The 22,474-nt window shown below is 41.1% G+C and overlaps 1 protein-coding gene across 2 annotated transcripts in view; it reads left to right on the top strand.

The window, feature by feature from the left end:
- The window catches only part of prickle1b (prickle homolog 1b), a 35,157-nt gene extending 13,139 nt beyond the window's left edge, over positions 1-22,018 (top strand). The window contains exons 1-8 of one of the 2 annotated variants that reach the window (XM_042511660.1): positions 5,847-5,921; positions 11,119-11,316; positions 12,923-13,036; positions 15,194-15,331; positions 18,077-18,280; positions 18,397-18,583; positions 18,993-20,003; positions 20,104-22,018. In XM_042511660.1, coding sequence (XP_042367594.1) covers positions 5,907-5,921; positions 11,119-11,316; positions 12,923-13,036; positions 15,194-15,331; positions 18,077-18,280; positions 18,397-18,583; positions 18,993-20,003; positions 20,104-21,059 — 2,823 coding nt within the window. In that variant the 5' untranslated portion in view covers positions 5,847-5,906 and the 3' untranslated portion in view covers positions 21,060-22,018. Of the gene's footprint in view, positions 1-5,846; positions 5,922-11,118; positions 11,317-12,922; positions 13,037-15,193; positions 15,332-18,076; positions 18,281-18,396; positions 18,584-18,992; positions 20,004-20,103 lie in introns of those variants that run through there. The other variant, XM_042511661.1, reaches the window with a different exon arrangement.
- The last annotated feature ends 456 nt before the right edge of the window (positions 22,019-22,474 follow it).

The raw sequence follows: 22,474 nt of genomic DNA, 5'->3' as shown, positions 1-22,474 counted from the left end.
CAATATGAACCAGGCACATACAGAAGACTAAACATCAAAAATATACTCCAGTTGATGGTCTTCATTTAAAAATGTGGCTTGTTTTTGTTCAATTTTTGCTTTCAGAATTTTAAATAGCCCTGTACTGATTTTTGGGCGGGCTTGCCAGCTTTGATTTAGGAGTGTTTTTTGGTTTTAGGAACTTTTTCAAGATTTTTCTTGCAACTAACACATTGAATGAGTAACTGAGGAGGCAAAGTGTGCACCAACCTTCCAGTGTGGCTGCTTTAACAGCTTTAAACATTTTTTCATTTAGACTTAATGGGACAATTTTCAGTGCAAAAGGTTTTATTGATAAACCTTTCATGTAGATGAATAATATTTAAAATATAATACAGCCACAGGGGGAAAAAGGGATTGTTATGTTGTGTGGAGCAGGTGGACTCAAATGCAAGGGACTGCAGGCAACTTCAACTTAAATAGATCAGTTTTAGTCAAGTTTTAAGCAGGGAAAAGGCAAAGTGAAGAACACACAACAGCACAAAGGCTCAAACAAGACTGAACTGAAAACCAGGACTTAAATACAACCTAGTGTGATGAGGGGATGAAGCTCAGGTGAGGGGAATGAGTTGATTAGGCAGGAGAGCAGGCAGGGAAGGACTAACGAGGCTGATTCAGGGCAGCTGTGTAGATGAGCAAATGAAGGAAAGGAGCACAGGAGCACAGAAACCCCAAAACCAAGAAAACACAATCCTCTTAGTAATAAACCAACTGAGTGAAAACAATGACACACTAACTAATACAGGCAACTGAAATGAGTCTTTTACAGATACTCAGTCCAGTTTCTCAAAAAGTCATCAGGACACTGGTTTTGAAGTAGTATAAAGTATAAAATTAATGTTTTGTTTTTTTATCTCTGTGTAAGATGTCAGATGATGTTGTTGGTATCTTGTGGTATTTTGGCATCGTCAGTGATCAAGAGTCTTCGTAGCTGCCACTTTGGGGCAGGGAGCAAAGTCAGTTCAACATCTGCATGAGGTAACACAGCAGCAGAAGTTAACATCTGTTAGCTGTGTGATGCTGATAGTTAAATCCTATAATTGTATGTGTGGAGCTCACACTCCTGCAGCAGTGGTTTCCCAGACTAAGCAGAGGCAGAAGGACCACAGCGGTCTTATGATAAACAGAGAGCGAAAGCAGGGCAAGTAATGACAGTGTTATTTTCAAGGTGTTGACACAGGGAACATGACTGTTTTTCCTACAAACTACATGCAACTTCTGATTTATAATATCTCCACCATGACCTCAACACATTTAATTTAACAGAATCATATGAACATGGCGTAACACTGAAAATTGCAATTGAATGTAATAGTTGTGCTAAGAACTATTGCAAGACATTTAAAATCTCTGTTGGTTTTAATCCTGTGGTAGAGCTGTTTGCACAATCTTGTATATTTCAGCATGTATTTGCTCTTTACGCTACTTTAACATCAGGAATGGTGTCCATGCTGTTTGAGTTTTATGACAACCTGTCCTGGAACAAGCTGAGACATGTCACTGTTCTTGTTGATTTCTGTTTTGAACAACCAGAGGGACATCACCCCTGATATTTGCATTCTAAGGGATCAGTTAACCCCCTTCTTGCCTCCTGGGGATGAAACAGTGGATAGTGGAGTCCAGGTGTGAATGACTGTTATAAAAGGAAATGCAGAAAGGAGCATGTCTGCTTAGCACAATAAAGGTTAAGAAAAGGCCAAATTAACAGTTGAGTTCTGTTCCAGTAGATAGATAAACTGCAGCCAGAAGGAGTGAGTAAGCGTGCCGGGTATGTGTGTAAGAGTGTGGAGTCTAGACTTGGTCTTGGATTTCAAGTACAAAAAAAGCTACTAGATCTTGTCTGAACCCCAGACCAAAGCTTTTGCCAAAGAAAGAAAACTCAGAAAGTCCTTTGAGAGACTTGATCAAAAGGTTTTTGCCCAAATTACTCCTGACTTTACTGGGCTTAAGGTCAGACGGATATTTTTGGCCGATAATGGCCTTTTAAATATTGCAGTATATCAGCCAAAGCTTCCTCCATGAAATCAGATTCAGTAAATTTTAATGTCGGTATGTTTCCCTGTCCTAGAAGTGTTTTATCGGTCTTGTGAAATGAGAAGCTGCTAGCCAAGAGATCATTTTGAGTTGCACAAAGCACTCGCAATGACCCAACATGAAAAAGGTCTCAGAAAGCAGCTGGTGAAATTGTGCATTTATGCTTATTTACCATATCTGCACCATTCGTTTGTATTTATAAGCTCTGGGGTCAAAGGTCGCTGCATAAACTTTCCATTTATTAGTTCCTGCTCATTAGCCTTGGACATGTGAATGAGACCAGAGAATCATCCATTCAGCACACATCCATTAGCTTTACAGAGTGCTGATACATGACGCCTTTGCTTTATAATGGGTAAGACTCATTAGGTTCAGTGAGTAGGATTCGCAGGGACATATTGGCATTAATGGTTGTTCAATTTGTTGTGTTTTTGTGAGCTTAGAATGAGCCATTTATGCCATGTTTCTACAGTAGCCCAGATTGTTTTTGCATTGAAGTTAGCAGCCCCTCTGCAACAGGCCGAACACCGTTGAAAAAACACTGATTTTTTGTGTGAAAAGCTTTATTCAGTATTTTTACTGGTTCAAATCCAAGGATCTGTTAGTTTTTGAGAGAAAGAGACCTCTGCAGGTAATTCTGCTCCTGGTAAAAACCTCCTGAACAATGAAGGAGTCCTAACTAGGAGTTCAAGTTTGGCACACGCAAGAAGTTTCAGCTGGTTGCAATCTGCAATTAACACTTCAAACCCCCCCAGTTTATACTGCAAAGGGAGGAACATTAGACTACAGAAGATCTGCAGCTGTGATCCTACAAATTTAAACCAAAAGAATCCAAAATTAAAGAATAACATCAAACATCTTTCTATTATGTTCCTTGGCTGTAAAATATAAACAAACTGACACCATTTTGTAGAACTTCAAATACTTCCTGCAGCCTCTCTTTTCTTTAGAGAGGAAGCAGAGGAGACAGCAAGGTCAACTGTCCTCTTGTCTTTTCTAAAGGACCCTGTGCTTTTGGCCACAAGCCCAGGCCCAGTCTGAAGAGCCGATATCTGCCTATTGTGAGGGATAAAGCCACTCATCCTCTGACCTGTCCTCCATTCACGCCAGGGCATTCCTCACCCACTCATTGTCTCTTTCCGTTATCCGCATTAAGTACTTGTCTGTCGCAAAAAAGAGAGTTTTTTTCTCTGCCCATCTGCCTGAAATACAACTTCCAACGCATATCCAGATAAATATCTCAGGAAACTTAATGCACATCTTTCTGAGGGTAAAACACAAAGTGGCTTTTGCAGAGCAGCGCCAAGACCCCTGGAAAACTTGAGAGGTTTTCTGAAAGGTTTACCCTCTGACGGGACTGCCAAGCTCCTCTCACTTGATTCCAAATATGCACTGGCACGCCAGGAAAGACAGCCATGTTGGCAAAGCACATAGACAATGCCATCTCTATGAACACAGAGGATCTCTCGCTCTATCTCACTTTTCTGAGCTAGTTAGCTAAAGGAGCCATTTCTCATTTGTAACAGGTATTTTGGCATGTGACAAACAGCTCTGTTGCCCTTTCTGAAAGTCACTTTGTGGCGTTGTCAAGGGAGAGGGTGCCTTTGTCTGCCAGACAATTGAGTAAACTCATTTGTCATTTTAGTCTTTTTAAATGAAGCTGCTTTTCAGCCTTTCACAATGACGGATGGTGCAGAGCTTGTCCAAATAAATTACAACTAACTTCCCCAGGCAGATCAAGTGAACTGTTTGTATTTTGTCTTCTGTTTTGTATGCAGATTGATTTTCTGTTCTGATTTTGGGCACCTTTTTCATATGGTGGAATTTTCATTTTGGAGCAAAACTCTGAATTGTCAGGAGTCTGCAGACGTGAAGTCCTCATTGACAATAACGTCATTGTGATTGGCTGAAGTGAGAGATGAGGACAGGGGACCCCTCTCCTCTCACTCATTCAGGTCTCCAAAATAGGAAGGGGGTTGGTGGTACCACAGCGGGGTGAGCAGACAGGTCCCCTGCGTGAGAATTTCCTGAGATGGATGAGGCTGACTTGGGAGGAAGCACAGTCAATATTTAACCAGGAAAACTTCAAGATGGCGTGAGGAGTTAAGTTTTGGAAGGAAAAACCATTAGCTAGCTTTAGATGGTTCAAAACCGTGAAATCTGGGATTTTGTCAAGCTCTTTGTCATTTTTTTTTTAAATAAAAATGGATCGCTTGATTACTTGTTCATAGAAGTGTAAAAAAGCATGAATCCTTCAAATGGAACTGATTTTACTTTTGAAATATTTGTGGTTGGCTGCATCACGAATATCAATTTATCTACTGTTTATTGTCCTTTAATTCAACATTTTTATGTTTTATGAAAGTGACTGCAGACTCCTGCCTTTCTCTGAGCAAATGAAATGCTTAGTGGGGTCATAAAGTATAATGCATCTCATGACGTTTGCTCTCATAATGTCACATTAATTTCAGCCCATCAACTTACCACTAAAGTCGAAAGGGCGTGGGATTAAAAAAGAAAAACTTGTTATATTAGGGGTTTTTTTGGCAACAGTTTGTAATTATTTTTGTCATCATTCGCTAGGGTACAGTGAATATCCTTTATTCTTTTAGCATCCGCTTGTGATATTAATGTGTTAACTGGCTAACGAGACTCTTGAATCCGTCCCGTCAGTCTTCCGGTTCCAGTTTCATGGAGACTTATCTCTGCTCATGCAGGTGCAGAAAGTTAGTGCTAGTTGGCCACTGGCTGTATTCTCTGCTATGTGTTTATGCGCAACTTTTAGGCCGAGACACTGGCACCCTGAGGTGACAAAACAGTCAGCTTTTATCCACTTGTTCTTGGATGTCGGTTTGGTGTGTCTGGGCCTTAACAGTTCAACATCTTTCTCCAAAGTTGTAAGTCTCAAGTCAGAAGTTGGACTGAAAACAGAGCTAAAAAGAGAGTGAATATAGGACTTGGAGTCATAGACTCATACATGACTCCATCAGTCTCAACTATTTTCCTTTTAAAGTTAGGCCTAATATAATTTACCCCAGCTTTGTGCCATTATCCATTTTCCAAATCTAGGATTTACTTTCATCAGAGCATTCATGATCAGACTCTTTGAATACTCTAATTTGCTCAGATTTGTGCACAAGTGATCAGTTCATTAATGGAGCAGCTGGGCCAAGAACACTTGCATTAACCATTACGCAATCTTATCAGCAGCTGAGTTGAAATTCGTATGACATTATTAGAGCAAATGACTTGACATGCATGAGACTGGAGGACGGTGGGTGGTGTGCTTGATGTCACTCTGGTGGAGGGGAGGAAGGGGGTGTAGAGATAGGTGGAGTGTTGACTCAGGAGTGTGTTTGTGGGTGTGTGTGTGTGTGTGTGTGTGTGTGTGTGTGTGTGTGTGTGTGACTGAAGTGCAATGGCAGCCGATTTGCTCTGGAGGGGAGGAATGAGGGAGGGGCTGACAAGGCTTGGCTGCCCCAAGAGCACACACACACACACACATCCACACACCCCTACACACTCACAGGGATCAGAGACACTCCACATAGAGACATCACCTCTTTGCCTTCCTTCTCTGCTCTGGAATTTTTGCATCGCTAAATGAGCTGTGGACCGAGTGAAAGTTGCATCTTTTCCCCTCCCAGCTGACATTTTAAAAAAGCCTGAGCCGTTGAGGGGGACTACTTCCTGGCTGAGTGGGATCTGGATCTGATTAGAGCGTGGATCCGTTGAGCTTGATGCTGCAGACATGAAGCCAGAGCTGGAGCAACTGTGTGACCAGGGGGATTGTGGGAAGTGAATGAGAGCTTTGTGCGTAGGTGGAAAGAGAGATGCTTTTCCTGGAGGTAAGAGGAAAATAGATGAGCTGAAACTTGCAAATGCAGAAGGATTTTCTTGAGTGACTTTTGTAGCTCTGCTGTGGAAAAATGCTCGCTCTTAAATTCCACCATTACTCAGATCTGTTGATGAGGTCGCATGCAATGGATTGTGGGAGATTTCCTTGATTTAAAGCAATGCCTTAAGTGTTGAAAGCTCAAGATTAAAGTGCTGTGTTTAAGGAAGGTGATTCAACATGTGTGTATCACTCTATTTGTGATATAGTGCATGGATGTATGTGTAGTGTGTATAGTTAGTCCTTATGTGGCTGTGCAGGTGGTCTCACTCCAGCTGTGTTAAGTCTCCTGTGCCCCCCCCAACACCCATTTGGCCTTAAAATAACACTCTTCGCCAGTCAAAGAGCGATGACCTCGGCCTTTGAACTCCACAGTTTAATGGTTTTCCTAAAGTAAATCCCATCACATTTAGAAAAATAGACTTTTTTTAAAACATTTTTTCTTTCAGCAGATGCTTAACATCTCCATCTCAAACAAATTAACTGCAAATAACTAAAGCTTTGAAAATTCCACCAGTTTGATTTTTTAATATCCTTATTTGGAGAATTTGATACACTTTGGCAAAATTAGTAAGAGTCAAACTTCTTTTTGAATTCGGGATGTATTCCTTTAGTTTGCCCGGGGTTGTATTCATTTGAAAAACACACGTGTTTAACTAACTAATTCCTCGGTGAAGGAGAGCCCGCTTTGAAAGTGTCAGTTGAGCGGGGGAGGCACACACGATTAACCGTTAGCTGCCTACATCTGGCCCTGTGTTTACACAGACCCAATGTTGTGACTTTTTAAATGCCTTTTTCAAAGAGTTTCCCTTTTTAACCCCTTTAACCTCCTCCTGTCACGTCTCCGCCGCAGCCTGGATTTAGAGGAGGAATGGTTGGATATTCTGTTTTTGTTTTCGACAAAGACAGCCATTGTGTCATTGCCAGAGAGTGACATGGTGTAATGTGAGTTGATGTGTATGTTGGCTCAGGAATCTGCAGTCACCTTTTCTCCAGGAGAGCTGAAGGGCAGAGGAGGACAGACACATACCCAAAATAGGAAACCAATCAAGAGCTGAAGTGATGAGTGGATTCATTGATTATTTGACTGACTATCGTTTTAGTCATGTTTAAGCAACAGCACCAACAATTCTGTGATTTTAGCTCTTCAAAAGGGAGGATTTGTTGCTTTATTTTGCCTTTTTTGTAATTCTCTATTGGTTTATGTGAACTTGCAAAAACAAAATACAAAACAAAATGATCACGAAGACCTTTTAATCATGTAACATGCAACATGTAATTGAGATACGTCACGTTTTGGAGATATTTTTTCTGGTTTTTTGGAGGCACAAAATCATCACCTTTGTTTGGGGAAAGAGAGTGTGTAATCTCTGGTCTGTACATCTCTTCAGCATGTGGGGTTGTTGATATTGATTTCAATTTTCCAATTTCACAAGTAGTTCTCTACACTGCAAAAAAATTTACCAGAAGTGATCTTTTCCCCATTGCCATAGTCATGCAGCCATAACAGAATGAAATTTGACACTGAGAATTCATAATGAAAGTAATCGAATATCAAATATTTTAATAAATGGTCTTAAAATTTGGGGGGAAAGGTAGACAAATTTTTTCTAGATGTTTTGACATTTTTGGCACATTTCTTTTCATGCTAAACAAGATTGTGTAATATCACAACAGTATAAACACAGTACAGTCACTTAAGTCATAACCTTTTTGTAAAATGTGATGCTGCTCTCATTTTTTGGTGATGTTGCGTGACCCTGTGGCTTTGGGTGTTTCACACTGGAACAGTTGCAACAACCCATGTGTGTCCATTAAGAAATGTCTTCTATTTTTGCTGTAAACCAAACCAGCATAAATTTATTCACCAGAAAAACAACCCCAGAAGAATGAATGCCCCTTTATTCCTAAACTCCAAGCAGCACAAATGTCTCACAAGCACACATAGCACCTCTGAGATAGTGGCTCAAAAACATTAGCTTCATCTAATTGCAGAAACTCCCTGTTCCAAACTAGGTTGAGCGAGATAAAACAGAGCGGGTCAAGAAAAGCTTCCGGGTGATAACATTATCTATCCTACCATAAAACCTGATAGATTAGTCACTGAAGAACAAAGCAACAGTCAAATACCCTTTTGTTGTGTGATAAGAGCTTTGGTTTGACTTTTAACTGCATTTCTAATCTGTACATTCAGTGTTTTGAGGCCCTGGGCTTCAGTCAACTGTATGTTAATTAAGGGAGCACTAATATTTCCCCACTCTTGTTACTTTTGACTACATGGAGAGGTACGGGAGGCCTTGAGGGACATTTCTGTGAGGATGGGTCTCCACAACAACAGAATTTGGGTTGTGAGTTCAGTTGCGGTTGACCTGTGATCTGGCACCAGCGAGATAATCAGTCTTGAAGGGATCAATATATCATCAAAGGAATGGAGAGCTCAAAGCACAGTGAACTGTGACGCAAATTTATGACGTCACGAGGAAACCTGGGTTTGCCAATTGTTATGTTTACTATAATTTTGAATATGTAGTGCAGTGTTGGCACTAGTGACAGCTTTTTATTTTCAGCCAATTTAGTATATTTAAGTCTTCAGGTTTTCCTGACTGGTAAATACAGAGTAGTCGCCTGCTGCTTTGGAGAGTTGTTTTCTCTCAGGCGGATGCAGAACGTATGTTCAAGTTGGCCGCTGGCTGTAGTCTTTGCAATGTGTTCAAATGCAACTTTTTGGTGATGTGAGTCAACTCAACAATTGGCCTCTGTGGCCGCCAGTTTTTTGATGTCGGTTTGTTGGGTCTGGGTCTTAACAGCTTGCTGTAGCTGCTCCCTCTTGCTCCATAGCTCCCTGCAATATTTCAGATTGATAAGCTGTCATGAATGCTGTTGTTTTGTTTTTGTAGACTCAGATTTTTCATTTTCCACACGTATCACCACATTCCATGATATAGTGACTAACTTACATTTATTTAACAATTTGAGAAGAAATTTAGGAAAACACTATGTCTATAATTATCACAATTACACATTTAAAGTTATGTTTGAAAATTATGTTAAGCACTTTTTTTCAGGTATTTTTTTTAAAACTATTTTTCCAGTTGATTTTTGTACATTTTCAAAATTCTTACCAATTTTTGGGTCATTTCTTCTTTTGTTGCTCATTCCCTTCCTCCCATAATTTTGAAAGAAATCAAGCAAATTTTCCCAGGTCTCAAAGGGTTAAATTAAAAGCTTATAGGGTAGTACTCAAACATATTTAGATTTAAATTGTGGTTGAAGGTTTTTTTTATAAGATAAGATAAGATAAGATAATCCTTTATTAGTCCCACAGTGGGGAAATTTCCAACATTGCAGCAGCAAGGGGATAGCAAAATAGCAAGATAACTGTGCAAAATAAACTATATTTATAAATAAGTACAAAAACGTGCAGGATGAAGATGAAGATATATAAAGAAATGTTAAAAGAACATTTTAATAACCCCAGAGAGGATTTCTTTTTTTAAGGTTAAACACACAAAGTTCAGCCTCCATCCCCACCCCGGTTATAACAGTCGCTAAGTATCACCAGGCACCGGCATTCTTTTGAATGAATTTAACCAACAGCTCAACAGTCACAGTTAACGGACATAATGTTTGGTCAATAGAGGCCATCAAGACCTAAATATCCCTCACACTGCTGCTTTTGTTTAAAAGATCAAACTCACATGAAGTTTTGGAGGGCCTGTGTGAAGTTGCTGTTTCTGTTTTACCCAAACCAATTCTATTCTGTTCCATATTTGCATGTCAAAGAGGCAGAGCAGGGCAAATTACAAGTGACGTTTTCAACACCTTGAGACCAAAGTGCTGTTTATCGGGCTGAGGGCTCTGAAGAACATGCTGCTGTGATAAGAGGGCTACCGCTGAAGGCAGGAGACGTGCGATGACGAGACTGATTAATCCCCGCTCATGCAACAGTCCAACTGTTATCAGCTTGTAAAGGGGAAGAAAGAAAGCAGCTGAAAGTGGATTCATGTTGCAGCAGTCTGAGTGGACACATGCAGATCGAGTCCTCTGGATGATTTATATCAGATTTTTTGTCACTTCATTTGTTGTGGTTTTTTGCATTTTCTAGATCATGGATGTCCATTAAAACATTATTGATTTCCCTTACACATAGCTGTAAATCACGTGTGTAACAACGTCAGTACTTTGTAGCACAGTGGATAAGAGCAACAGATGTTTTGTGGGGAACAGCTGGAAATGAATGTTGAAAATGTCACAATCCTAGTTAAAAGAAATATGCTTGATCACTGATGCACAGCAAATTTAGGCACTAATTTGTGCACTAATTTAAGATAACTTTTTTTTAACATTGCAAGAGATTCATTTAATCATACAGAAATCACCTCGAAGCAAACGAAGGCAAGTTTTTTTTTTCTTTTTTTTCAATTGAAACAAGTGGTAAAAATTGGAAAATATCAGAAATTGTAAATAATCACAGACAAAAATGATAATACACTCTGTAGTTAACAGTGCTGCTGTTTTAAAGTCATGTGTCTTTCATGCAGTGTGAGATAAGTATAGTAAAGTTGGTGGTTGTAGTAGATGCACCATACTGGAAAAAGCCTGCAAAGCTTTTCCATTATATATCATTTTAAGTTTGTCTTAAGTTCCCTTTGAAGGTGGTCAAGTAGTACAGTATTTTGGAAACGTATCAAGCATTCTGTCATGGATAAACAGAGTAAGTATGACATACCGCACTTACAGGATGGAAAGTGACATTAATTATTCTTGAGGTTGAATTGTGAAAATATGGTGTGATAAGTTTTCAAGAAGCTGTGTTCATTTAACAGCAGGAAAACAAAGAAGAAATGACAGTCGTCTCTGTTCTCCTCAGTATTTGTTCTTGCATTATATGTTAAACTCTAAAAACAGTGCTGGGAATGAAAGCAATTATCTTCTTCTGAAACATAGAGATTAAAACTAATTGGCAGGAATATACAAAATGCAGAAGAGTTTACAATAAGTGCAAAAAGTCCTAGATCAGCAGTGACAAGAAGTGGCAAGCTAAAAGCCAGGGCTTTGGGTGTAATCAAACAAAGGAGGGGTAAAAAAAAAAAGGAAAAAAAAAAACCCTTCTTTAAATGTGATCCCTAAATCCTCATTTTTATCCACAGCGCCCGTGTGTGATGAACCTGGAGCGCAGTGAAAGAGGGGAGCGTCCTTCCCCTCGAGGCCCGGAGATGGAGCCTCGTCCTGGAGGAAAGATGGGGAAGATGTCAGTGGGTTTCCAGAGAAGCTCCACCTCTGATGATGACTCTGGATGTGCACTGGAGGAGTATGCTTGGGTGCCACCAGGACTCAGGCCTGAGCAGGTAGGTATCCTTTAGTGTACGCTATATATTTGCATGAGTAGGAAAGTCAAATTTAAGGTTTTTGGGCAACACGATGTTAGGAAAATATGTGACGTGATAATGTTGAATATTGCATTAACTATTATTAGTGATAATGGACATTACTAATAAACAGATGTTAAAGTGAACTTAGTTCTGCTGCTTTCAGTATACTGCTGAACTAAAATATTTAAAGATATTTTTATCAAACGTTTTCTACTAATCCTTGAGTGCAATGTTGCAGTATTTTGCACAGTGGCATCTGCCAAGGGAAGGCCACAGATGCAATTGCTGCCAGCAAAAATAAATTGGGGCTGACATTACTGTCTTCAAGAAGCTGTGGGGCGCTCATTTTGTAAGCTAGCACAAAGGTAATAATGTGTTAGAAAAGGGATTAAATAACGCTCCAAAGTTAGGCTAAATTTTCAGGAACACCTTGAAAAAGAGATTTAGGATCTCAGTGGGACTATTTCTGGTTAAACTAAAAATAATATAAAATAAAATAAAATAGCCTCTTTGAAACAGAGTGAAACATCAAACACATTTACAGATACAGAACACATTAAAACAGGATTTTTGTGGGACTCTGTGCTGGTATCTGTCTATGCACATCAGATTAGATCAGTAACACCAACTTTAAAATTAGAAACAAAAGTATTTCAGTATATGAGATTCTTTAACTCCCCATATTGACATAGTTTTCAAGCCTATTGCTTCAATAATTATATTACTCCTGAAATTCAGTTATACCTTTTAGTTCTGGTGTGCCATCAAATATGAGAACCTTCTAGGGGTGCTACTGTTTTCACATTGTGTTTCATAAATGTTGCTATTGGGATGACAATGAAAAACTTTCTAGCTCTAGCCGGGGACACCACAAATATAAATCCCAGGACATCTTGTAATAGAACTTGTGGAATTTTCCTTCTGAGGATGAGAGTATAAACCTGCATGCTAACAGCATGAGCTTTTAGTTCAAATAAGGTTATTTGTGCAGACAATCTGTTCTCTATGCCATACTAGCGGATTAGCAGTGCCGGATGCTGAAGCCTAACATCTGGCTGTGGATTTTTCACATTCATTAGTGCACGTTCGAGATACACATGTTCAGCAGCCAGAAACTATTTGCTGTCTCCAATATATTCCCATTTTTTATTCATGGAAATGCACACCGACAAACAACATTTTGCCAATGTTTCCTCTCCCCCTGTCAGCAGGAATTAGCCTAAGCAAACATTAACCTTTCCAGTCGCTCACTGTCTCCTGTGTGTGGAAAGATTTCACAGTCAGACGCCTGTGACTGGATTGAGATTGACATGTTTGCCCCACAGTGTCACAGAAAAAGGACACAAATGTAGCAACAGTCATTCTCTACTCCCTCAAGCACACCAATATCACTGCTGGCCTCCTGGCGGCAGCATGTCACACTCATGTATATGATCTAACCGATAGTATGACAGATGGAAATTGAGAATATTGAGTCAAAATGATGAGTCTGGCACTTTTGGGGCACAAAACAAAGCCACCGATGGACAAGATGTCAGTTCTTTCTGTCCTCCAAAGTTCATTCATCTGTCTTCATCCGCAGGTCCAGATGTATTTCTCCTGTCTGCCAGAGGAAAAGGTGCCATACGTCAACAGCCCCGGAGAGAAGCACAGGATCCGACAGCTCCTCTACCAGCTGCCGCCACATGACAACGAGGTAGAGATAGTGAGACAGCGACAGAGTGTGTGATCACACAGACATGCCATCTTCTTCTGGCTTATAAAAAGCTCTTGTGGGGCCAGTTGGATAATCTTGAAGCTGGTATTTCTTTTCTCAAACTGTATGAAACTCTGATCAATGTGTCAGAGATAGATTTTGGGGGCCTGTGGGACTTCAAATGAAATTGATCATTATATTGTTTTTCTTAGGTAACATTATTAGTTCTATAATTTCTTTCTCTTTAAATGACAGTTCAGCTGCTCTCATTTCTTGTTCTACAGCTCACTCTTTAAATACTTTCAGGAAGTACATAGAAACTGACATTTCAGCTGCTTACGGGCCTTAAAATTGGAAACTTAAAATTTTCTGAAATCTTTAAATGTCCCATATTGTAAAAAAGATAGATTTTCATGTCTTTTTCATTTTTATAAAGCAGGTATAGGAACTACAAAAATAATGTTAAAGTATCAAAATGCTCAATCCACAGAGGAATGCATAAGTCCAACAAAAACTTTTTTTTCTTGGCTTTTGCTTTTATTTGATAGGAAAGCTTTTGCATGAAAGAGGGAGAGAGATGATGACATGCAGCAAAGCACCACAAGCTGGTATTGAACCAGCAGTATCTGCAGCAAAGACATAGCTTTTGTACATGGGGCATGCACTTAAACAGGTTAGCTACTGGCTGCCCCAAATACACTAAATAAAGGTAGAAAGTGCTGTTACAGTGCTTTACAGTCATTTCCCCAGCTGCTATGACAGCAAAGAGAAGTTAAGTGGAGGACCTGCAAACACTGAACAATCAGAGCAGACTGGGCTTTTGCAGAAGGGAGTCTTCAAGAGAAAGGTGCTCAAACGGAGCATTTTACAGTGAATACAAGTATATTTAGGCAGACAGTATGAGGAAAATAGTGTTTTTGATGAGTAAAGCCTGTAAGCATGTTCCAGTAGAAACCCCAAATACAAGTGCGGATGAACTAAAATAAGATAAATTTGCAAGGACACAGCAGCTAAACAGCACACAACCAAATCAAGGTTCAAACAAGACTGAACTGAAAATCAAAACTTAAATACAACCTAGTCTGATGAGGTGATGACATGCAGGTGGAGAGCGAGGAAGCAGGAAGGACTAACAAGGCTGATGCAGAGCAGGTGTGTAGATGAGCAAATGTTGGAGAGGCAGCACAACAACACAGAAACCCCAAAACCCAGAAAATCTTACCAAGTGAATAAACTTACCAAGTGAGACAAATACAGACAACTTAAATTAGTTTTTTTTTTCATATACTTTCTGTTATGGTTGTTATGGTATCACATTAGCATTTAGAAATCTCAAACTATACCCAACTCTTAACTTAACTACTGCATAAAGCCAGCAGCTAAGTAAAGCCACAGCAATCTTGCCGACTATTTCTTGTAAAACTAAAACAATGGCCACATTCCCTCGGCCGTTTGACAAAAAACTACTCTTGTAACAGTAAAGCACATGCCCGCCTCCTCTGTATAATAGCTTTATGGCGTGTAAACCAGCACTCCTTTCACATCTGTGTTAATAGAGTTTACATTAGGAGATATGGTGGAGGGGTTATCACCAGAAGGGAGGGACAGTGGGGGGCTACCGTCTGACGGAGGTGGTCTCTGTATACACACACTGAAGATACACAATAGGAACACTCAACACAAATACACACAGTGTTTGACTGCGCGGTTTTATGATGTTTGTCAGCAGACCTGCGGGTTGAGGGAGCAAACTGCCGGAGGATTCCTTGCGTAACTGTGGTTCGAAGGGATAAGCACTGAGAGTGTGTGTGTGTGTGTGTGTGTGTGTGTGTGTGTGAGCTCGCACGCCGGCATCGTTTACTGTTGTTTAGAGTTGGTTGTTAGGATAGTCTTGGTCTTTTATCTGGGCCTTCATCACCATCTTTAAACACAGAGGAAGGGTTTGTGTATCGCTCATGCCATCCTTTCAACGCAGCCTTGAGAGGAATTAGCTTTCATTAAATCATTTTCCAGCCATATATGGACCGTGTCATGCACTTCCTTGAAGTTTCAAGCAAAGATGAAAGCTGAATCATCAGCATTAATGGCTGGAAGAGATAAATCGACTTTTCCGTGCTTTTACTTTGCCAACTCATTGCTCTCTTCTTTCTGTACCAGGTGCGTTACTGCCACTCTCTGACTGAGGAGGAAAAGAGGGAGATCCACATGTTCAGCGCCCAGAGGAAGAGGGAGGCACTGGGGAGAGGAACACCCAAGATCCTGCCCCGAGCTCTGCACCACACCCGCTGTGAAAATGTAGGTGCCACACGCGGATACCCATGAGCACACACGTAGCCCACTTGCGTCACTTAGTGCTCATATTGCCACGAGGTAAGTTAGCATTTATGAGGAAACCAACTTAAGTTATTTATATCCTGAGCGGCTAACACCCACCATCCCATCCCAACGCACAGCAGCCCAAGGCCCCGTCCTGACTGGCTAATGCGATGGTTTTAATCATGGACATAAACCTCCTCATTAGGGCGAGAGAGGAAGCAGGGAAATTGGGAGGCTCACGCTCAAGCCGAGCGGAGAAGCCAGTTCCTCACGAGGAATTTCCTGCCGCTCGTCTATATCTCAGCATGATGGACGGCAAAAAAACTATACTGTAGGTTAACGAGGAATTCTTGCATAGAGTCCTTCTTTTTCCAAACAAGTCAGAGTATGTGGTACATTATTCCACAAGTACTGGTATAGCACAATTTACAGCTGGTTTTAAGACCTTTTCTATATAAAGAAGTCAGCATGTTTCTGCATCTGTCTCTGAAAACTCTTGAGCAAAGTGGAAGTTGTAGATGTATCCACTGGTAAAACAGAAATTGTATAGTCTATATAATACAACCCCCTGGCACCCTTTTCCAAAATTTTTGTTATTGTTCTTGTTCCTATTATTAATATAATAAGTGCTATTATTATATATTTATTTTATTTTCAAACAAGAACAAGATTTATACATAAATCCAAATTTGCAAATCTCTTCATTTTGCAATGCACCTTGGATGGCTTTTGCCTTATGCTTAATTTAAAATTGATATATTTAAATGTGTTTTGTTTTATTTTTGGCTGCCTGTGTCACTGATATGAAGGTCTGCCACTGTGTCAGAAAAAAAGTGGTCTTTTTTTATCCTTTCACTGGAAGGTCCAAACATTTTAAAAGCTATTTTTCTATCAGCTTGCTGAAGGGAACATTGACTTTCAGGAAAACAGAGACATCTAACTCTAGACATGCTGGTTAAAGTAACTGCGAGCTATGAACAAACACATCACTGGAAAGATTCCTAAAATCTGACCTCTGTTTCCTACTTTTGATTTTGTAATGAACATAAACATCCAGTGTCATTTAAGCTGTCATTGACTTTATTCCTGAAAACTTTCCTTTCGATGCAACAAACATAAATATTAGTGTTATGTGGCTTCCGGCAAATTGAGCCCTGACCAGTGAATAAACCACATCCTCTGCCGGGCGTCCGGGAGGAGCAGGCCTGCCATGTTAATTCCCCCGGACAGGCAGATGAAGTCTGTCATCACTCAAACACAGATGCTACCACTGGGATGCAAGGTCACCCACACACACAGTGAAATGACACATAGAACACCAATGAACACACATCCTGATACTTGAACGCGCATGTGTATCCATATATGCTCTGCAAATGCACAACCACCAAATGACTCATCCTAAACACGTCGACATTCATGCATCCATTTGTACACATACTGTACATGCTTATGTATTCAAAACAATATATCATGAAGACGTGGCTGTACACATTCGCACACACTTTGCAGGCTCCAGTTTCCTGCAGGGGACACACAACACCCCCTCATCCAAGGCCCCTGTCTGTCCGCTTGGGTAATAATGGTTAACAGCTGGGCATGCAATCCCATAGCTGCCTATGGGTGCCCCATACCTCTGCTGGGTTATATAAAGATTCTTGATTGCACGTTGTGACACGCTCTTACCATCTCAGTGGAGTCATATGATCTTTCAACTCAGGACCAAGGCCACTGTATACTGTTAACAGAACAAAAATGCTGTCCAGTGCCTCAGGAACACCCAATGAATAAAGTATAACTTTTATACTTTTACAGTATAATGTGAATAAGCCACCAACTGAAAGTGGGGTAATTTGAGTTTACCAGACAACCTAGGAGGGTTAAATCCATCAGTATTTTTGAGATGCATTGTTTCCCAGTCAACCCATTTATTTTTTAAAAGTTTGCATCTGCCCCCCATGATAATACAAAGCATTTCGACCAAAAATCAAGTGGCTCTCAGCTGGAACCAAAAAGTAGCAGGTTTTTCTTGCATGTTATCAATGTGATTTCACGATTTACTGTTCACTTCTGTTGGGCAGCCTCCACTGATGACACAAACTCTATTATAACGGTTCCATTTAAAATCGGTGGTCACACAGCTGTGTCTTTAGATAGCACCAAGGTTTCAAGAATCCTAAGAATTCCAAGAGTTTATTTGGAGGAAAAGGGGTGTGGGTGGGGTTGTTACAGTTGCAGTCAATCAGTTTTTAAAAGATTAAATTGCACTGTCCATGTTATCGACCGCTGCTGTATTTTTGTAATGACTGTCATCACTATAAGACCCACTGTTGTGTTTTGAATGGATCGTATTCCTTTGGCACTTGCGGTGTGATCACCTGTTGTTTGGCCTTCTTCGTTTTAGCATCACTGTAATTGAGACACTATCAGATATGTGATATATTTTGAATAGTTATCTCCATAATCTCCTTCCTTTGTTTAAGCTGCATTCCTCTTGAGTCACAGGCATCGACAGTACCAGTGTACTGTTTTAAAATATCATTGCTCTATGTGATTGTCTCTGTGTTTATCTCCACAGTTTCACTCTCAAGGTAGAATACTTATCACCAGACTTATTATTAATGCATATTAAGTGAGATTGTAAGCCACTTTGAAAAAGTGCATTAACAACATGCCTGAAACATAAGTCTCATGGATCATCTGTTATTTGTGTTTGATTGTCAGTGTGCCGGAGGCATCAATGGAGGGGAGATGGCAATTTTCGCCTCTAGAGCTGGGCCGGGCCCCTGCTGGCACCCTGCATGCTTTGTGTGCGCTACGTGCCAAGAGCTGCTGGTGGATCTCATATATTTCTACCAAAATGGCAAGATCCTCTGTGGAAGACACCACGCTGAGCTTCTCAAACCACGATGCTCTTCATGTGACGAGGTAAGAAGTCGTTAACATAGCACCACCTCTTAATGTTTGACAGTCAACCATAGCAATGTCAGGCCAAGTCCATACAGTTCCACAGAACTAACAGCAGTATGTGTGTTTCCCTTTAGATAATCTTTGCAGATGAGTGCACCGAAGCAGAGGGTCGTCACTGGCACATGAAGCACTTTGCCTGTTTTGAGTGTGAGACAATGCTCGGCGGGCAGCGCTATATCATGAAAGATGGCCGGCCCTACTGTACTGGCTGCTTTGAGTCACTTTATGCAGAGTACTGCGAGGCCTGTGGTGAAAACATTGGTGAGTTATATTTGCAGGCACTATCTTAGTTGTTTGACAAGGAAGTTTTTTCAGTTTGTCTGCAGGACTGCAGAAAAACTACTGGCCTAATTTTCTTGAAACTTGGGGAAAGGGTGTAGCATGGGCCGGAAAAGAACCCAATGAATTTTTAAACAAATCCGAATCAAGGGGTCGATGAACAAATTATTTTGCAAATTTGTTTTTATTGTGAGAAAGGCTTTGGCGGGTGTGTGCCCCGTCTGAGTGCCCTTTCAAATTTTTTTTTTGGGATTAGAATAAAGAACTAAACCTTTATGTCATAGGTCAAACACAAGGTTGTGCTGACGTATTTCTTTGACCTCTTGTGTGGAAGTACCACACCTAATCTCATGCTTGTATTCTCTTCATCTTCATTCTTACTATCTTTTAGGTGTTGACCATGCCCAGATGACCTATGAAGGTGTGCACTGGCATGCCTCAGACCAGTGCTTCTGTTGTGCCCAGTGCAAGACATCCTTGCTCGGCTGTCCCTTCCTGCCAAAGCAGGGCCGCATTTATTGCTCAAAGGCCTGCAGCCAGGGGGAAGATATTCATGCCTCGGACTCGTCTGATTCTGCCTTCCAGTCTGCCCGCTCACGTGAATCACGGCGCAGTGTACGCATGGGAAAGAGCAGCAGGCCTGCCGAACAGTGGAGACAGTCACAACTGTTTAACCCCCCTGCTGCCATCCCCTCATTTGAGTACAAGTATGGAGATGGAGATGGAGATGGAGAGGGTGATGCTGATGCTGATTGTGACATTGGTATCATAGGGCGCAAGCTGGCCCGTCAAGGCCTGGAGGACGAGAGGTTCTGGAGGGAGCGGGAGGAGCAGGATGCTGGGGGAGAGGAGGATCCAGAGGAGTGGGCCCAGCATGAGGACTATATGACTCAGCTCCTTCTCAAGTTTGGTGACCGTGGGATGTTACACCAACTTCAGCAGCCTCCCCTAAAATCTCCCAGCCCTAGCAGTGATAGAAACAGGCTAATATGTGTCTCTGACCCCTGGCTAAAGCCTGATACCGCATCTATGGGGGTTACTGCCTCTTCTCCCACCCCTGCCAGTCCCACCCAGAGCCAAACTTCTAATCAATCCCGAGCCAACAGCCTTAGCCCTGGACTGATGAGCAAGAAGAACCTGCCTGAAATGTATTGGGCCCAGTCCCAGGATGGTTTGGGAGACTCGGCTTATGGGAGTCACCCAGGTCCTGCTAGTGCCAGAAAGATCCAAGAGCTGGAGTTGGACCAGGATCAGGACCAACCAGGGACAGGAAGACGGGCCTTCTGGCCAGACACCAGGCAGTGGTATGAAGATTCCCTTGAGTGTATCGCTGATGAGCTAAGGAAAGCCGAGCAAGGTGCTGGAGACTCCATGGACTCCCTTGCGCTCTCAAACATCACTGGTAAGAAGACTGCTGGTTGTGTTCACTGGCAAAAAAAAATAGCTTTCTTTTTTCATTGAACAGTTGTTCATCATGTCTCTCTCCTGCTTCTTTTTTTTAGGTGCATCAGTGGATGGAGATGGCAGGGATAGGCCTGTAGTTTACAGCCTTGCCATACAGGATCCATCTGGGGCAGATGATTGTGAGAAGATGAGCAACATGGGAACCTTTAATTCATCTCATCTTCACCACAGTGCCAACTCTCTCAACCTTAACATGGAGAAGGGTGATGAGGAGGAGGTTGCACTGGCAATGAGAGGAGGCACCCCGGGAGGACTTCTTTCACTGTCCCCACATTCAGAAGACCTCCCTCCCTCCTTTATCCATGCCCCAGCTCTGAGGAGGAGCAAGTCTCAGTCAAGGCCTCCCCAGATGGTCAAGTTTTCAGAAGACACTGTGGACAATGGGTATAATGATGGGTTTGATGTCAATATTAGGAAACATCCCATGAGTGAGAAGCCACAGCGGAGGGCGTACTGCCCAGATGAGATGGGTCGAGAAAGAAGCCGCCCATCCAGCCACCATGGTCGCAGCAGGCAGCACCACCACCGGCAAGGCCGGCACCACAGAAGCCGCAAAACCCGCTCAGACAACAACCTTCACATGGTGCCTCTGGAGAAAGCACAGAGGCCATATGAGCCCCAACAGCAGGGCCTGATGAACGCTCCTTGTGGTGCCATGCTCCTACAGCATCCTGCACACAGGCTCCCTTTGGCCTATCCCCAAACCCGATCTGACTATATGCTTCAGGGGTCAGCCCAGGGAGACCCACGAGTTGAGCACTTCATGGGTCTCTACAGGGATGAGGATGACTTTTGCTCCACTTGCTCTTCCTCATCATCGGACTCTGAGGAGGAGGGCTATTTTCTGGGCCAGCCAATCCCTAAGCCTCGAGCAGCTGTGCGCTACTACGCAGAGGACTACCCTACAAGGGTTACAGCCCTCTCTCCACAGAGCCACGGCTCACAGACTGGTCGCAGAAAGAGCCACCGCTCCAAAAACTGTATCATCTCTTAACAGCTTAGTGTGTATTCACATTTTAAGCGCACTACACTAAACAATAAATACAGATTTTCTGACAACTATGGTTTTTCGCAGATCAAATCTAGGTTTAAAAAGGCAGTTAAAAGAAATCCATGTGCAGACTGTGTATTTTGCTCTAACAGAAGACGCATGACCAAATGTCAAGATGCATATCATATTGTATGCCCAACTCTACTGAAAGAAGAAATCAATCCAAACTGCTAAGATAGATCTGTGTAACTTATAGCCAGAAAATCATATTTTGTGTATGTGCAAATTTTGCCCAAATACTGGGTCTTATTGAATTTTAGCACTAACAAGATGCCCACTGGTAAATTTGCAAGCCTTTCTTTAGACAGTGCATATAAGAATTATGCAGAGTTGGCAGAGTGGCGACATAAAACTTGTTCTTTCATTTCAGCATTTGTCATTAAGATTTAAAAAGGTTTTATGTTCAGTTAAAAGTTTTGCAGCAATATCTTCATTAAAAAGGCAACACATTGTACACAGAGGTTGATAACGTAGAAAATAGAAACAAACCATATACAAAGTAATTATTTAATGCATAATAGTACAGAATGATAATGTATATACTAAGTTAAGATTTTAATACTGGTATTTTTATATCCGTGGTTTAAAGAATTGTTTCTTTTGTGTATGATAGAAAAAAATAGCAGTTGTAATGGTAAACAAACAGACCTCGTTAATATTTTATGAGAAACAACAAAGAAGGTGCCACTTCATAAACTGTGTCCTCCACAGTTAAGTGCCATGTTACTCTGAAACAATGTCTATTCCAACATATATTCCACAGCGCTCACTATTGGTGTACAAAATATGAAATGAATGGCAGTAACACCTGCATTTTCCGTATTCAGCTGAACTGTTCACTACCCTTGCTCTGACATAACCAGCTAAATGCTTTGTGATGTAAAGACGCTTGTAATAAATATTTTTTCTCCTTTCAGTGTTTCTGAATTATTGTTTTTCACACTTTTTGACATATATTCATGTTCATATTACATATTTTATAATCTTAGATTGTAGTGGTTTTACAGTGAGATATATCAAAGAGTTTTTTGGGATTTTGTAGTGTGTCAGTCTTTTAAAAACCTGGATTTTGTCTAATCTTCTATCTCTACTTTATGATAGGGACATGTACATTTTAGGACTACTGACTTATTTTTATACAAACCCTGCTGAGAATTAGGGATGAATTAGTCGACTACTCTAATAAACATTGCTACCCTCGCTAGGTGGCACCAGAAATAAATAATGATTAAACATATCTAAATTACTGTAAAGATTTAAATTAAACATAAGATAACCTGCACTGAAATGTCATGTTGTCCTTTAATGTTTCTATTTAAAAAGTTGTTAGCTACTAATTATATCAATAGTGGTTGAAA

The sequence above is a fragment of the Plectropomus leopardus genome, chromosome 22 (genome assembly GCF_008729295.1).
Source record: "Plectropomus leopardus isolate mb chromosome 22, YSFRI_Pleo_2.0, whole genome shotgun sequence".
Lineage (NCBI taxonomy): Eukaryota > Metazoa > Chordata > Actinopteri > Perciformes > Serranidae > Plectropomus > Plectropomus leopardus.
The sequence above is the reverse complement of the archived record's forward strand: the minus strand, read 5'-3'. Positions and strand labels throughout refer to the sequence as shown.